General features: G+C 40.8%; 1 protein-coding gene across 12 annotated transcripts in view; it reads left to right on the top strand.

Annotated features, from left to right (window-relative positions):
* kiaa1109 (KIAA1109 ortholog) overlaps positions 1 to 17,687 on the top strand; it is a 77,079-nt gene that overhangs the window by 9,214 nt on the left and 50,178 nt on the right. For all 12 annotated transcript variants that reach the window (XM_037125228.1, XM_037125229.1, XM_037125231.1 and 9 more), the window contains exons 4-26: positions 633 to 711; positions 806 to 870; positions 1,147 to 1,321; positions 1,670 to 1,751; positions 1,924 to 2,117; positions 3,178 to 3,257; positions 3,583 to 3,733; positions 4,098 to 4,254; positions 5,954 to 6,032; positions 9,858 to 9,949; positions 10,086 to 10,203; positions 10,349 to 10,504; positions 11,166 to 11,263; positions 11,507 to 11,691; positions 12,544 to 12,650; positions 12,774 to 12,994; positions 13,137 to 13,355; positions 13,677 to 13,814; positions 14,750 to 14,926; positions 15,262 to 15,390; positions 16,024 to 16,143; positions 16,245 to 16,570; positions 17,370 to 17,620. In XM_037125228.1, coding sequence (XP_036981123.1) covers positions 633 to 711; positions 806 to 870; positions 1,147 to 1,321; positions 1,670 to 1,751; positions 1,924 to 2,117; positions 3,178 to 3,257; positions 3,583 to 3,733; positions 4,098 to 4,254; positions 5,954 to 6,032; positions 9,858 to 9,949; positions 10,086 to 10,203; positions 10,349 to 10,504; positions 11,166 to 11,263; positions 11,507 to 11,691; positions 12,544 to 12,650; positions 12,774 to 12,994; positions 13,137 to 13,355; positions 13,677 to 13,814; positions 14,750 to 14,926; positions 15,262 to 15,390; positions 16,024 to 16,143; positions 16,245 to 16,570; positions 17,370 to 17,620 — 3,399 coding nt within the window. The remainder of the gene's footprint in view (positions 1 to 632; positions 712 to 805; positions 871 to 1,146; positions 1,322 to 1,669; positions 1,752 to 1,923; positions 2,118 to 3,177; positions 3,258 to 3,582; positions 3,734 to 4,097; positions 4,255 to 5,953; positions 6,033 to 9,857; positions 9,950 to 10,085; positions 10,204 to 10,348; positions 10,505 to 11,165; positions 11,264 to 11,506; positions 11,692 to 12,543; positions 12,651 to 12,773; positions 12,995 to 13,136; positions 13,356 to 13,676; positions 13,815 to 14,749; positions 14,927 to 15,261; positions 15,391 to 16,023; positions 16,144 to 16,244; positions 16,571 to 17,369; positions 17,621 to 17,687) is intronic.

Raw genomic sequence — 17,687 nt, 5'->3', positions numbered from 1 at the left:
TTTGCTTGATTTAGTCGCCGGACCTCTGTGAGGGCACAGTGCCATGTTCAGTTGACTTCTGACCTCAGATGGACAATAAAGTGGGGGGAAGGGGGAAAGTGGGCTTACCGGACTGGGCACACTCGCTGTTGCAGTGCATTCTGGGGCTTGTTGTGTCAACGGTATGTGTCTTATATACCGACGGGCCAGATATGATGGACAAACAAAAATGTTGACGTAAACACAAGACTAAGAGCAAAACCTTCATAACAAACAGCTCAATGTTTTTTCCTACATTTTCTAACATGCTAATTAGGTTTAAACATGCCCAAAGGTGTGTCTTCTCAGGGAAGCACCAACCAAAACAAGTTTACAGTTCGTTTCTTGAGCCAAAGGAAACATCAGAAATACAACAGTGAGATGACGCCACTCTAGCTAGGTCCATCAGGTGTTGTCATTCTCTCTGCAGGATGTAATTGAAAAAGAGAAAGACATGTTAAGAGCCAAAAAGTATTATATTCAGTTTTTTTTGCTCATTTTGTAAAATTAGATCTTAATTAATTAATCTTTATTTGGAAACTGTTATCATGTAACTGAAATATGCTTACACTGTTATGTCTCTGTAAGATAAAGTATGTATGACCCCTCCACAGGTTCCTTCTCCTTCTCTGTGCTGTCGGGGAAAGTCATGTTCAGAGATGTATACTACATCAATCAGGACATGTCTATCAGGTAACCAGACCTGTGATATATGATTTGCCTCCCATTTGTTTGTCTATAATCTCAGAGCTTGCTAATTCTGTAATTCATCTTTTCTCTGTTACAGGATACAGGATGGCTTTCTCATATTTCGTTGGTGGAAAATGTATAACCCAAAACAGAAACAGCATGGTGAGTAGGGCAGAAATTTGTTCACAAGGACCTTCGTTTTGCAATGAAGCAGCTTGTAATTATCCTGATAAACCACAGAATTTTTTTTGGAAAATTAAGCTTTGCTGCAAATGATCATCTCTTAGTATTTTTATATATTGTATTGCTGTAGAATATTTGCAGTCTCTCCAGTCTATGGACTAAGAACTATCAAGATGCAAGAGCTGTTTAAAATGTACCAGTTATAGAGGGACACACTGACATGAGCTCTGACTTTCTTCTGTTTCTTGTCGTCAGACCCCAAGGCAGAGACCCGGCTTTACTTGACTGTTAACGGCTTTGAATTCCATGTCTACAACCGGACCGACCTCTATGCCCGACTGCAGGAGACCTTTGGACTGGAACCCACACTCACAACACCCAAAAAAGATGAAGAGCGAGGGAGAGAAGACAGACACAAGAGCCTAGAAAGGTACGACCAAGTCCTCTGAAAAATGCAAATGTCTTTTGAACATTATTCCAAGTTTGTTTAATAGAAGTCACATGTTGCATTTTGTTGATAAATGACATTCACTAAATAGCCTAATCCACAAATTCGAGCAGTAAACAAACTGTAAAAAAAGCAGAAATCAGGAATTTCCCATGGAAGATGATTGATGAAGCAGATTTGATGATAGGAAATCTGAAAAAGCTTTGACTTCACGGTCAGCAAGTGCCTTAAAAGCATCTACACACAGAAGAGCTGTTGTCATTTCCCACTGACAGTCAAGCTAATTGTAGTGCTGTTGAATTGACTGAATGTCTCTTGGTCTTTTTACAGTGTGAACATCAAAGCAGAGAGTCCAGACCCTACTTCATCTTGGCGCTCACTGATCCCTGTCATCAAGGTTAACATCAGCACTGTAAGTACCTTACAATGTCAACTAAAATTGCATGGAATTTGGTCAGGGCTCAATTCCACCTGTAGAAATTGCTTAGATGATTATGAACAAAAAAAAAAAAACATATTGAAGGGTTTGGACTTTGTTCCTTTATTGTGTCTGCGTGTGTGTGCGTGTTTTTACTCTCCTACAGGGCCGTCTGGCATTTGGGAACCACTACCTCCCCCAAACTCTGTGCGTGAACTTTGAGGATGCCTTCCTGACATATGCAACCAAACCTCCATCCAGCCACCTGGACCAGTACATGCACATCGTTAAAGGCTCGCTGGAGAATGTGCGTGTCATGCTGGTTCCCAGTCCACGCTACCTTGGCATGCAGAATGACGAGTAAGTAACTTCCTGGGGATGAAACACCATCAGGGCAAACTTCACTGAATTTTCATTTCGTTTCTGTAAAATCACTAATTTCCAAATACTGTACTAAAACTACTAAAAAAAAAAATTAATATCATATAAGAATAACATAAAACGGATTCAATAACGTAGGAGACATGCTGGTATTAAATTGTTCAAAGCAATTTGTGAAACATTTTTAAGGATGGATAAGAAAATAAAGTAAAAGCCTGCATAAAAATCTCAAGAAAGAGATAAATATAAGCTCTTCTTCTTGTGTTTATAACACATACCTATAACTGGGGTTGCTCATGATTATGTAATTATTGCGGGACCTAGTGGTCTGGCAGTGCTGCGCCGTGCCGGACTTAAAATGCACCTAGGGGTGGTTGCCCAATGATGGATGACGGAGCAAAACTGTTCCGGAGCCAGAACGCAGCAGACACGCATCCAGTGGAGTCTTTGGTCTGCTTGTATTTGTATCTGCATCCGCAGTTAAAAAAAGGATAAGGAGGTATATACGAAATGGGCAATTCGCTAACTTGATACCAAAAATGTTGGTAAAATGTTTGAATGGGGCATCACTTTCCTCCTATTTTTACCTCACAGCTTTAACTGTACGTCATTATAGGCAAGGGAACCATAAACCATTATCTGCACTTTAACTGAATGGAATGCCATAGAGAGTAAATTCCGTAAACCTTCTGTGATTAAGGAGTCACTCAATAAAACCTTGGCAGCTGCAGCCTCTATAGAAGCCATCAGTGATTTTAAACTTTATCTTTTCAAGGACTGCCTTGACACGTCTTAAGGCTTTATTAGAATGTCTGGCAAGATGAAGAGTGGTGCTTTTATGAAATAGAAAGGGTGTCTTCATGCCAGAACGTTTCAACCCAGACTGCATATTTTATTTATGTCTTGGTTCCATTTAGGTACCTGCTAAACTGTAGTGACTCCCATTTGTATGATCCAGATCATGTATAGACACATCATAACCTCTGTATAGAATCTCTACTTTGCCTCTATACTGTGCTTTTATGGATTTTGATTCTAGACCTCCCAGACTAATGGGTGAAGGCTTTGTGGTCATGCAGTCCAATGATGTTGACATCTACTATTACCAGGATGAACCGGGTAAGCTTGCATAGCATGCACACACAGACACACAATATCTACAAATGTTAAAACAACAGAATTTGCAGTGGTGTACTGAAATGCAACTGGGAATTGCTCAGCATTGGAAAAACACATACTGTATTTTACCACTGAACAACCCTATACACTTGATTTCTTGTTGAAAAATATGAGCATGGTCAATGGATGCTGGCTAGATGATTAAAAGGAGTCTAAGTGTAGTAGTTTCAAGTTGTAGCAAGATTGTCCTAAATATTTTTCATACACTTCTGTGTTCAGCATTCTTTGTCAGATTTGCTTGAAATGTATTTGTGTGTTTGTGTAGGTCTGGTGCCTATGGAGCAGGAGAGTGGGGAAGAGGCAGAGACTTGCAGCGAGGGTGATAAGCTTCAGGACCTGCCTCCATGTTGGGGTCTGGACATTGTCTGTGGAAAAGGGACTGACTTCAACTATGGCCCCTGGGCAGATCGTCAGAGGTGAGTGATGACAAACGCACAATCCCAAGAATTTCAGCTTGAAAGAATTTGCCCGAATTCAGTGTATGTTACATGAACAAAGACAGTTGTTGACATCAATTACGTAATGGTTAACAACTGCACAATTAGAGAATCTCCAGTCTGAGCTTTTGAGTGACTGATCTCGGCAGTTAGATTGGAAATTGACAAGTTGTTTGCTTTAATGTAACATTATGAATTGTGATGACACAATGTAATGACTTCAGAAAAATGACACTCAGATCACCACAGATGCAAATGTAGGAGATGTAAGATGAATGTTTCTTTGGTCAGTGGGAATCTTGAAACAGTTTATAGCTCAAACACAAACTCTGACTTATCTAAGGGACTGTCTGTGGAAGTTCTTCCTGCCGGCTGACTACCAGGCCATGAAAGTGACCGAGGTCGCCCAGTCAGGCAAACCCAGGCAGATCCAGGCCTTCGAGCTCCGCATGAACATCATTGCTGATGCCACCATCGACCTACTCTTTACCAAAAACAGGGTGAGCCTTTCTCTTACTCTTGTGCGCTTTCTTCCCTCATGCTTCTTTTCTTGTCAACCTCTCAGATAATTTTTTCACTCCCCGCTAATCCCCCCCGTTGTCACTCACCGTGTTCTTAAGCTGCAGTCTGGAGTTTTGAGAAAAAAGTGGACTTAGCAAATTTGAATGAGCAAAGCTCCCAGGTCCCTCCTCCTTCCTCTCTGATGCACTGCAGCCTTGCCTTCAAAGCCCCTCCCCATAAAGGAGCCTGCTGTGCACAAGCAGGCTTGTAACCATGGTAACAGAGTAAGCCAGATAACCAAGATGGTGCATTCAAAAAACAACAACAAATTGCCATTATTGTTCTATTTCTAATCGATACCAGTAAATTACTATGACAAGCACCCGATGCCAAGTTACTGTAGTAACCCCAGTAACAAACAGTATTCTTTACATTGCAGTAGATGGAGTTACCAGGTAATCATTACCCAGTGCAATTGCATGCTGCCTTTTTGAAACACGAGTAATGTTATTTCTCTAAACTACTTCAACCACTTCAGAGCTTGCTAACCATTATATTGCAACTGCCTGGCCACTAGAAAGACACTTGTGCTAACCAGTAGCCATAAAAACAAAGCCAAATACCAGAGTTGGCATACAAGCGACAAGCTAGATTTACCAACAAGCTACGTAGCTCGACTGCAACATCGTATGGCAAGATGTGCTATTGCCAGTATTACTGTAACTGCTACCACCATAGCCTTGTGTTTAAGACATAGAATGCAGGGTTCTGAATATGAGTATGGTGGCGCTGAGCTAGCAGTAAAGCGGCGCTGCGCCACCGTTCCACCATCTGGGGTGAACCCTGGAATGAAACACATATCAAGCAGGGGTCCTTATTTGTTCAGCAGAAAAGCAGCCAACTCTGCCTAGCTCTTGAGTCCTTACATATCCCACAGCACCCTCCACCTCTGAAATGACGCCACAGTCCAATTCTTTCTTTTTACACTGCTTTTCTTCGTCAGTGTTCTTATTTCTTCTCTTTGATGTTTGCAATGGTGGGGCATTTTTTGGCTCTGTTTTTGTTGTCTGTTCTCTGCCATTGTTTACAGTTTGGGCTTGAGCTTGAACATATCTGACCAGGTAGAAGCAGGCACTGCACGTGCACGGGGAAGGGACACTGCTCAGAAGGTGCTATGTGAGGGAGGGTGGCTGCCAGCAGCATATACACGAGAATGATTGACACTTCTCAGACACACCCCTTGGCTCTGATTGGTTGTGTTGATCTGGGAGCGTTGGATTCTTGCAAATCGAATTATGTCAACTGGGTGGACCCACAGACAGTGGATTTTTACGCAGCTGACCTGTATCTTATTCTACTGTCAGATCATAATGAACATTTTAGCAAATATAAAATAAAAAAAAGTTAGAGACTGCAGCTTCAAGCTATTGGTATTGGTTCATGTTTTATGCTTTTTCAAATTTTCATCCTCCTTCAGCACAGGAATTCACTCAAAGCTAAGAATGTGAAGTGCATGTTAAATATCAACATGAATGCGTTATGATTAAAAGTGTAAAATGGCTTCAGTCAGGGGAGACACATTTTTTTTGTTCCCAGTAGGTGACTTTCTGTAATTTTTAGGCAGTACGGCAGCCTCTGTTATAATTTTCTTTTTGCTATCTATCTCCTGCCATGCTCTGTCTTTATTCTTGTTACTAGGAAACCAATGCCATCCATGTGAATGTAGGCGCAGGCTCTTACCTGGAAGTCAACATCCCAATGACTGTAGGAGAGAACGGTGAGTGTGTGTTTCAAAGCCCAGCGGTCCCACTGGTCCTCGTAAATTTTGATTTTTATTTATTTAACATATTTGTTTTCCTAAATGTATCATTGGTGTGGCAACTGTAAAGCAGTCACTTGTCTAGTGCAGATGAGAACTGGTCAAACACCAAGCTCGGACACAATATTTCTTCTAGACGTTCTGTACTGCTTGCAAGCAAGAGTCACATACCAACGGAGCATAGATGTTGACTGAGGAAAGGTAGTCTTTCCTCAGCTTTTATAATAATTAGGAACAATACATTCATTTTGTAACAGTCACGAGAATACATAGGATATATTTCGAAACACTATTCCAATCATCTCCACCTCCATCTCATGATACAGTTCTTATACACTTCAGCCATTGTTGTGTGTCATAAGTCAACAAAAGATCATAACACTTATACACCAAAGAGACTTCACCAACCCACTTCAGGATGACTCCTTACCTAAGTTCCTTTATGTACATTTTCACAGCACATCAGCCCACATACAATACATGAATACATCTATTCACACTCTGCAACTATATAGGTGTCACAAGACAGAACTTGTGTTGGAAGCACACCAACAATCTGATTTGACTTTACATTAAATAATAATGTTGTATCTATTATGAAGTTTCATATGTAAACACAATATATCAAAATAAGAAGGGACATTTGAGAATTTCTCTCACATTGTATATTTTATTTTATTTAATCAAGTGTTTGATTAATGCTTGTTTAATAGATTATAATTCACGTCAATTACGGTAGGTCCATTACTAGGATCTTTTGAGATCATGGGAAGCACCGGTCTTCGAGTCAACTAATTGACAGTTAGATTTTGATGAAGGTTCTCAGTTATCCAGGTCATGGTTATTATATATACTGTATGTTTCAGTTTCTTGAAGCTATGTCATCTCTCATCTAAGAGGCTTCTACATTTCTAACTAACTAGAGTAGATTTGCAGGCTTTCAAACTGTGTGAGAGTGTCCTTGCAGAGTCACGTGTGACCTGCTTTTCATAGTTGTTCGAGCCACTTGTTGACCCAACTGGCCTTCATGGTGGTTGTTAGGTATGAATGGTTGTTGGGTGAAAGGGGAAACGTCTTCAAGAAATTGAAACATGTCCACTTGTCCACAAAATAGCACAATTACTATTATTGTGCAGGAATCCTCACTTAGGCAGCAATAAACAATATTTTTATAAAAACAATGTATCAAAAGACATGACATCCAAAAGGTTGTCACTGCTAGTGATAAACCTTCAGAGAATAATCACCAGAATCTGCAGCTTTCCTCAGCGTTACACAGCATTGTACTGAGTGCCAGCTCAATGTGTTGTTATCTGGCCCAAAACTGTACTGTTTTACCTAATTTTGCTAATGTTTTATTTAAAAAAGAAACTGTTTGCCACCAATTTTGACATATTAACTTGTAAACGGAAGTTCCACTTGAAAACATTGTTGTGAGTTGACATGTCCTGGATGTACATTTCTGCATGCATCTGGGTCATTTTTTCTTCTAGTTGAGTATCTGACAGAACTCAGCTCTCACCAGAGAGACTCTGGTTATTTCCCTCCGTCTCTTCCCCTGCCTCCTCTGTACTTTCATGAAGAAAGTTTTATTCACCTCCAGTCAGTGGACAACAAGGAAAAAGAGAGACTAATTATAGTTTATTACAACTAACAGGGGAGGTTGGTATCTTGTTGCTCATTGCAGACAGGCTGAGAAGCAAGGATGATGAACGAAAGATGGAGGATAAGTCCACCCTCCCCAAGGTTTAAAATAACATTAACTCTGAGCCCTCTTCTGTTCTTGCTGGTAAATGTTTTCACACAATTTTGACTGTAGGGATTTAATTATGTCAGATTTCAACAGACTTTAGTGAATACGTCAATGTTGTCTTTGCAGCATGTTTCAAGAAAAAAAAGAGAAAAGACACAACAATTTTTGTAGGTTTGAATTTAGAATTAATTTTGGGCCCTGATCTGTATTGCCTCAGTGAGCCCAATGTGAACTTTGATATTTTTGAAAGCATTGTTTATTTTTGGTACTTGATGTTGCTTTCACTTTTGAAACAAGCTTTAGCTCAGGTTTTTGAACACTGTTGAGTGACTGATAATGAGGAATTTTTTGACTATTTTTCTCAAGAAATTCACACATGTCTAGGTGTTAACGATAGCCCCAAATGAAAAAATTCTGTGCTTGTATGAATTTGAAGCTTAAATTATAATTTATTGTTCTACTAAATCAGGTCAGGAGGCTTTTATGGCCATAGTCAGGAGTACCTAAGTTAATTATAAAACAATTCTAGAATCAAATACAAAAACAAGACCAGTGAATAAAAAATCTAGAACCTTCACCAGTATGGAAACAAATTGAACAGTCTCAGACAACTGAAGTGCTGTCATGTATTCCATTATTCCCTCTCACCACAGGCTGGAAAATGTAAAAAAAAATCCATTGATGAAACATACAACCAAAATATGGCATGATATCAGACTAAAGTTTAGAAGCCTTTGGAATATATAGATATACTCCATTCCATTTTATCCTGCTTTACCCATGTCGTTGAGAGAGGAATTACGAAAAACCGGTATAGCATAGGAATATGTACATTTGGACACCTATTTGAGAAAGATAACCAGAGGTCCGCTTTACTGCCAGAGGTCCCTCATTTGGGCTTCCTTCAAATCACTTTCAAGTTCTTGCAAGTCAGAGACTATATTACAGTGGAGCAGGGTGGTAAACTTACCCCTTTGGAGGACCTCCAAATAGACATTATTATACAAGAAAAACGGTATGGGAGATCATTGTCCCTTATGGAAAGTAAAGCTCTCGGTGCAAGGGTTAAATGGGAAATGGACATTGTGCATTGAGGACTCTTAGTGGATGTCGATTTGTGCTAGCTCTCAATCATTCTCTTATAACAGTCAACACAAACTATTGAACAGAACTTATTATACACCTGAATGCCTCCATAAAATAAGAAGGACATACTCAGAACAATGCCCTAGGTGCAAAGTTGAAACAGGATCTCTTATGCACATGTTTTGGACATTTAAGTGTCTGAAGCACCACTGGTAATCTGTTCTGAACCTTATTAAAAAAGTTGTATGGATTGAGATACCAACCAACCCGAGGCTGACACTGCTGGGGAACTACTCAGTCTTACCTAACAACCTGAGGGTTAATACACGCTTTGTTAGATTGGCTCTAATTGCTGCTATCAAGTGTATAGCCATTCTTTGGAAAAGTGAGGAGCCCCCTGGGGTATCCTTTTGGCTCAAGGAGCTGTCTTCATACTTACCTTCAGACAGGATCATGTTTAACCTTAAAAAGAGGCCATTTCTTTTTGATGCTGGAGAAGCTTTGTAACGTTTTCACAAGATAGGCCTTCTCTTAATGATGATGTCCATACTTGAAGCTACACAATAGGGCCCTTCTGAGACCCTACCTGGCCAGGTGCGCTGCATCTATCTATCTATCTATCTATCTATCTATCTATCTATCTATCTATCTATCTATCTATCTATCTATCTATCTATCTATCTATCTATCTATCTATCTATCTATCTATCTATCTATCTATCTATCTATCTATCTATCTATCTATCTAATCTATGTAATCTATCTATGTATCTAATCTATATATATATGTGTGTGTGTGTATATGTGTATATGTATGTGTGTGTATATGTATATGTGTATATGTATGTGTGTGTATATGTATATGTGTATATATATGTAAAAACATGACTCCAGCCTTGCGTCCTGAGATTTTTTAGCTCTGCTTTTCTCTCCTCTGCCCTCAGGCTACTCTCCTACCATCAAAGGCCAGCTGCTTCATGTGGACACCACTAGCAGCATGCAGTACAGAACTCTTCTGGAGGCTGAGATGCTGGCTGTAAGTAGCAGGCAATTGTACGAGAAGCTTCTTAGTTGACTCTTTAGACAGAAAAGTAAAAAATCTCCTTCAACTTAGAAGAAACAGAGGGGCAGATCAAATCTGTGAGGAGTGAAATTGTGTTTTGTGGTTTCAGTTTCATGTCATAGCCAGCTACCCTCGAGTGTGGAACATGCCTCAGTCATGGCAGTGTGAGATTGAGGTGTACAAGGCCACCTATCACTTCATCTATGCCCAGAAAAACTTCTTCACAGGTGAGTCCTTTAGTAGATAGTCAAAACTGAACTGTGCAGTAATTAGCAATTTAGTTCATTAGCATTAGCATTTAGCATGTCAAGAGTGAAATGCATGTAAAATCAATTTTTTTCAATCAGTCACTGACTTTCCTTTCCTTTTTAGATTTGATCCAGGACTGGGCGAGTGACAGTGCCCCAGACATCTACTCTTTCGTGCCCTATTCCTGGAAGTTTAAGATCCTTTTCCACCAGTTTGAGATGATCTGGGCAGCAAACCAGCACAACTGGATTGACTGTTCCACCAAGCAGCAAGAGAATGGTGAGTAAAATGTGCTTTTAGTCCAGATGCACCATACTCTCATCAAATTAATGAAGTCAGGCAGATGAAAAGAGAAAGCAAAGACATTTTTACCCATTGATTTTCTATCCTTTCATATTTTTTATGCCAGTTAAATACAAAAACAGTTATACAGCTTTCCTCTTCATTTTGGAAAGCAAGTTTTGTTTGGCTAATTTAACAAAAATACAAAACAATGCAATACAATACAATAATACCTAATACAATGCAAATTGTGACTATAAAGAGAAGAAGATAAGTGTGGTGTAAGGGACATGAATCTCTCAGAGCTAAAATAAATAAAATCTGCTGTAAAGGGTAAAGCCACATTTGTAAATTGCTATGTAGCATTAACAGGAATGAAAACCTTCATGAATAGTAATTGAGTGATAAAGCTTTGCAGTTTGCAGTTTAACAAATAGACCGAGTATTATATACTGTATGCCTTTTGAATTAGCATTCTTATTTCTATTCATGCAAAAAATGCGTAAGAACCCAAAGTCTAACATCCAAACTTTCGATAATATATTGTTTTAACACTGGAATGTCCATGACAGGATACTGTGACTATATTAAGTTGTGATATATTGTATAGCATATACTACCATCCACTCTAATCAATTGCATTATTGACCTTTTATAGTGTACCTGGCAGCATGCGGCGAGACACTCAATATAGACTTCACTTTGCCTTTCAATGAGTTTGTTCCAACCACCTGCCATACCCGCTTCAGTTTGAAGGTTAGTCATACCTAAATGGGTCAGTGAATGTGATTTGTTCTTAAAATAAAAGCTTATTCTTTTTTTGACTGTGATTGTAAAGATGTTTTCTATCTGGAAAATTATCCTACACATATATATTGGTATATATATATAATATTGGTTACAAGCTGTTTTTTGAAATTCAGTTGGCATCAAAGTATTCATATATACGCTACATCTATGTGTGGGTATATACCTGTATATGTGCCTTGTTCTCCTCAGGCAGAGGATACAGACATGCGACTGTCCCTGCCGGAGTGCCACCCGAGCCGCTACCCCCTTCTCACCCTGGCCAAAGATTACCAGAACATAAAGCTGCCCCCAGACATGTTCATGCCAGGGGAGAACCAAGGAGCCCCACCCCCCAAACCGGTCAAGTCCCGCTGGAGAAACATCACCCATGCAGAGTGAGCTGAATTCTTTCTCTCTGGTTGTGGGTGAGACCAAAGAGTAGGATGATTCATCGTTGTAACACTGATTCACATCAATGCTTTGGTAGAAAAGAAATGATGCCAAAGTAGTAGGTGGTAATTTCCAGTAAATATTCCACTCACCTTCAATTTTCATGTTTTGCTGTTTCAATAGTTAATGTTTGTGTAGGTTTCTGTATGTGTCTTTTGTCTTTAAATGAAATGTAATTGCCTGTTTGTCAGAACTACTTCGATCTGACAGTGTTCCATTTAGTATCCCCAGTTGTGTGAACTTTTTCATGTTTTGGTATCTTTTATTTTAGATAAAGATAAGAAGTATAAACTCATCTTCTTGGAACTTCCACTAATGATTTCTTCCCAGTCTTTTTGTACTTTGACCCTTTCTTATTTGTAGAACTGTTCTACATCCATCTTAGTCTGCGTCCCTGTTGTAGAACGTTACAGAGAAGGGTCTATTTCCACATTGTAAGCATCACTCTAAGAGTTCAAAGAGCTGCTTTGCTAGTTGGGTAACACATACATTGTGTGCTCTGAATGTAATAACTTAATATCCCAGATGATTTGTAATGTATAGACCAGAGCCAGACTATGTTGGTGAAGCGTTGCGATAGACCCACTTACCCCCTGGGAGGTTATGATCAAATTCTGTCTGAAACAGTGCACCCTGTGCGGCAGAGAAATCGTGCGCGACCCATTTGCTGTCTCTTCACTTTTACTGTTGATCCTCAGTTCATAAAGCCGTCAATGGACTGGAAAATTCACTTGAAATGATGATAAACTGCATCATGACTGTGTGCTGAGCCTACATGTTTTTCTTCCTCACATCAGAGCCGGCTGGGTGGATTGCTGGAGTGTGCCCAACTTCTTGCTCATCATTGACTACACCTGGCACCCCATCTATCCCCAGAAGGCTGATGAGCAGCTGAAACAGTCGTGTAAGCTCACCACTTCAATGTCAATTCCATGTTGTTTTCTCTGGAGCCAGCCAAGAGAGATGTCCATTTACCTACATCTTAAAAGCTATTGTTTCCTAACTTGCCTGTAATTTGTGTCTCAAGTGTCTGAGATGGAGGAATCCATGCTGTCAGCTCTGCGTCCCCCAGAACACGCCAATGCCCTACCGCGCTATACATCCACATCTGCTTCAGCTGCCCACAACCGCATGCCCACTGATCCCTCAGAGCTCCCCCCAGACAGACTTCACGTGGAGATGGAAATGTCCCCTGATTCTCAAATTATCCTCTACGGGCCTTTGCTCCGAGCACTGATCTCCATCAAGGTACGGAAATGCTCCAGTTAATTCATAATAAAGTTATATGTTTTCGATGAGAATGAGACCACCAGAAAATTATGTATGTAATCAGTCAGTTAGAAGTCCATACAGCTCATTTGTCTAACCGTCCTGTCCTCTGCTGGCACAGGAAAACTATTTTGGTGAGGACGACATGTACACAGACTTTGAGGAGATTGTGTCCAGCCCTGTGTTGTCCACCTCTACCTCCTCGGGACTCGGCTGGTCTCCTCTGGGAATGGAAGACAGCGAACAGAATGAAACCTCCAACATCCATCCCCTGGACCTGCGCCCCTGGGACATCACAGTGTACATCAACCTTTACAAAGTCCACGGCCGACTGCCAATGGTAAAATTGATGGCTTCTGGTTCTGTTTAATGATTGAAAAAATGAGAGAGATCTGTGTAGATGTGCAGCAAATGGAAAAAAAGAAAGGAAATTATTGCATCAGTATATTTGCACTAGATAGATGCAAACAAAAGAAAATAGATATGTATAACATGAAGGAAGAATGTACAGCACACAAGTAACGTTAAGGTTTTATTATATACTTTTTTAAAACTTTTTGATGTAAACCTGCCTTTCATGCTTCTTCATTTGATATGTGTTTATGTTTGTGAAAACAGCTTGATAGATAAATCCACATGTTTTCTCACTTTCCTGCTCTAGCACTGCAGCAGCGAGGGTCCTGAAGGTCCGTCCGGCTTCCTCGAACGTCTGTGTTTTGAGATGAAAAAGGGTTACAGGGAGACGATGCTTCAGCTGCTCCTGTCTCCCATTCACATCTTCATCAGTGACAACTACCAGGTCAGAAGCTACACGTGCCTGATTGCCTGACATGCTAGTTATGGGTCCATAGAGTGCTGTCATATCCTTGTTTTAGATTTTATCTGTCGGAAATTGCGACAGAAAAAGATAACATTGTATCCAGAATCACAAAAAATGTTATCTGTTGGCCCTTATTATCATCATTTAATTTCAAAGGGTAAGCAAGTCAGTGTAATCCAGCACATCAACACAAATTTAAACTATGTGGATATCTCACACATGAAGAGGCTGAACATTTCATACACAATTGTTCTCTAATCCGGATTACTGTTGTCTTTAGAAAATACCCAGAGTAAAGCTTGCTGGTCAGTAGCCCCTGTTAGAAAATGCGCCACATTTGCAACAAGGTAAAGGCTGCAATCTGCCGCCTTGTCTATAATGTGAAAGGGAGGTGTAATATTCCTTCTCACAACAGTACACGCCATTGACACCTCCACCCATCTTGCGCAATTGCTGGCACATTGACAACTTAGATTTACATAGCAATGGAAGTGGCAAAAAGTGTACCCTCTGAGGCATCATATTGGTGGACCAAAACAGACCAAATTCGCCTTCTGTCTAAATCCGTGGACCTAGCCGCAAAAAGCAAAGCCAAATTTGCGGGTTGCTGCCCAGTATAAAAATGCTAGTGTTACATAATATAAAACATGCTCTGTACTAACCCCATGTTTGCACAAACACCTGCATATTGTAGAACCACACAGAATTTATTAGCTTTAGCAATAAGTCGGATCCTATTTGCTGCACAGAGTGAATATCTTTCCCTTATCCCCAATATAGAATGTGTAGCCCTCATCTCTTTCCTCCAGCGAGATGTCAGTCTCTTTCTCTATGGCACGTTGAGGGGTTTCTCTGGATTTTCCTAGAGATGTTTAGAAATATAAGCGTGTGTGACTGTCCTGTTTTGCCCACAGCGTCCCACAGCAGACAGCGTGTTGAGGGATGGCCACCTGAGTCTCTCTGGCCTACAGATGAGGGCCCATGCCATGTTCTCGGCTCAGGGCCTCCCCCTGGGCAGTGATACGCTGGAGTACGCCTGGCTCATCGACATGCAGGCCGGGGGGCTCACTGGCAGGGTCACTGTTCCACAGGTGTGTGTTTGAGTGTGTAAATGAACAATTCAGAATGTGGAATGTTAGATTAGGATTATGATGTGGATGTTAAAGTCAGCTGAATGGGAGTGCTTTTGAAATTGTGTTTTCTAAAGGCTGTTTGTGTGAACCACCTGTTCAATATATTACAGTCCAATATATCCCTGCAACAGCTTGCAGAAACGTTTTATTTGATTGTATTATGGTATTAGGTTTTCTTTGTGCTTTGTCAACCCCCACCATGTGCTTATTCTCTTCCTTTTCTTTTTTCTGTGCATTTGCATTTCCAGATATTCTGAAGCACTTATCTGTCTGTGTGTGACTGTGATTATCAGGTGGCCAGTGTAATCGAGTGGGCTGAGACTTTCCTTTTCCATGGGGTGTCTAGAGAGTTCCAGCTAGAACAACCCAAGCCCTCTGTAATCTGCCAGCATGGCGCCGACCGTCGCATCTGCGATGCCAAGGTACAGACACGCCGTATACCATGCAGTTGCTGCCCAAGTCTTGAGTGTCATTTTTCCGGTTTTCTCTGCAGACTTTCTTGCATCAGTTTGAACTCGTTAGCAGCTGTGTGTGTTTGAATGTCCCGCCTTAAGCTACTTAATTAGCTAATTTTGGCTGAATGCTTTCTTTCTGATGTTAGATTTGAGTGGTGGTCAGAACTGTACAGTGTGACAAGAAAGGAAATATATAAGTGGCACCAGATAAGAAAAGAAACCACTGTGAACTTTGTCTAATCATGCAAGACAAGACAGACCTTTTTCACTGCTGGAGAAACTGAAATGTCCTTTATCACAAAACTATTCATCTATTCACAACAGCTATACATAGCATACGTCCCCAACACTGTGATGTACAAAGCAGTGTTGAGAGACACTCCCTCGCCATGTCTGTTTCACAAAATGTCTTGTTTGTATGCGAATACTGACAAGAATGTTTTTTAAAACTCTGCCTGAGAGAGCTCATTAATTTCCAATGAGTGAGCAGCTGGGCTGCAGGCGATGCAGCAGTATGTAAAGCCTAGCTGCACTAAATTGGAAATGGTTTCCTTGCAAGCGCTGGAAAGTTTTTGCTAGTAAATGATGTTTGTGTTTCAGATGAGCTGCCTGCCAGGTCACTGTCGCACATCAGAGGAGCTGAAATACACCATGACCCGACTGGCCATGGATGGAGTCGACCTCTTCATTGTGGAGCATGGCTGTGCTGCTAACATCAAGGCAATTAGCAGCAAACATTCTGTTTTGTTTGCAAGATATTTATTTATAAAGATGTAACTTGTTGTGTGTATCTGTAAAGATCTATTTTTCTCCCTCCCCAGACTTCTGTCATTCGTGTAGCCAACTGCAACCTGCACAACCAGGCGGTGGGGGAGGGCATCAGTGCTGTGGTGCAGGACGTAAACATTCGCCAGTACATCGAGCAGCACAGCGAGGCGATCAGGCTGCAGCCATCCGGACAGGGTCAAGGTCTGGGTCAGCCGCTGGGTTTGGGTCAGCCCCCACTGCTGCGACGCTCTGTCTGGCTGGAGGCGGGTTCAGTCAACTTGAACCTCATCACCGCGGACATCGCTCTGGCCACTGACCACCCAGCCAAATGTGAGGTCCAGAGGCAGTTTCTGGAGCTCCACGATGCTCAGACCAAAAGGTAGAAAACTCTGTTGTGTGTTATTTGCTTTTTAAGCACGACAGACATTGTCTGTTTATGGGAGGAAAATATTTCTCTTTTCGGCCCTCAGCCACCCTATAGTATGATTCCAGCATTGTGACTGTTCTTTAGTGATGATTTCATTCTTTTTCACCTATTTCATTTGTTCTTGCTAAACAACTAAACAGTTTTTTAAAAAATGTCAAAGCTAGAACTTCTTTTTAAGGTGGAAATGACTCACTGTCTGTATCACACCTCTGTATTTTGAGTCACTGGTACAGTTCTGAGGCACGTAATGTTAAGTATATCCATTTAAACTTACTGGGATGAGATTTTTTCTGCTGTATACAGTGATCTTGCACATGATATGTGATAATCAGCTGGTAAATGATCCAACTGCTGTGATAATAGATTCAACAAAATGATTTAAGACCTCATTATAGGTCTCCAGGGAACCATTTTAGTCCAGATGTTCTTGTTTCACTCGTAATTGGACATGATCTTTCTTATTACTTGAACTAATGGTAGTGTATGTGGGTGTTTCTGAGAGAAGGCACAGTGTATGTCAAGACAAAACCTTAATAGAACAAAGAAGGAGACTTTAAATGTTATCTGTTGTTAAGAAAAGAAGACCAGTGGGACATTTGTTATACACATTCCTGATATGTCTGAAATATTAATGTTCACAGACACATCATAAAGTGTCTTTCAGCAACTCTAGCTACCCTAAATTTAGTTTTTTTTTTTTTTTGCTACATCATTAGCTTTCATTGTCTCTTCCTCTTCCTCTTCTCTTCAGACTCTGGTTTCTGTGGCCTGAAGAGGCTAGCATCCGCAACAAGCGCAGCAGGAACCGCTGTGGCTGCCTCGGAGGCTGCAGGTTCTTCGGAGGTACCAACATGGGCCTGGACTTCTTCAAGCTGGAAGAGCTGACACCCTCCTCCTCGTCTGCATTCTCTTCTTCCAGCACAGAGTCAAACATGTCTTATGGCCAGTCCCTGCTGCAGCCTGGGGAGTGGATTATTACCAAGGAAATACCCAAAGTGGATGGTATGCATTTACAAAGGTTTTATATGAATTTCCTGATATTCCCCTGAGTTGCTCATGGTCTCCTTCT

This window comes from Acanthopagrus latus, chromosome 16, assembly GCF_904848185.1.
Source record: "Acanthopagrus latus isolate v.2019 chromosome 16, fAcaLat1.1, whole genome shotgun sequence".
Classification (NCBI taxonomy): Eukaryota; Metazoa; Chordata; class Actinopteri; order Spariformes; family Sparidae; genus Acanthopagrus; species Acanthopagrus latus.
This window is presented reverse-complemented; position numbering and strand designations above follow the sequence as displayed.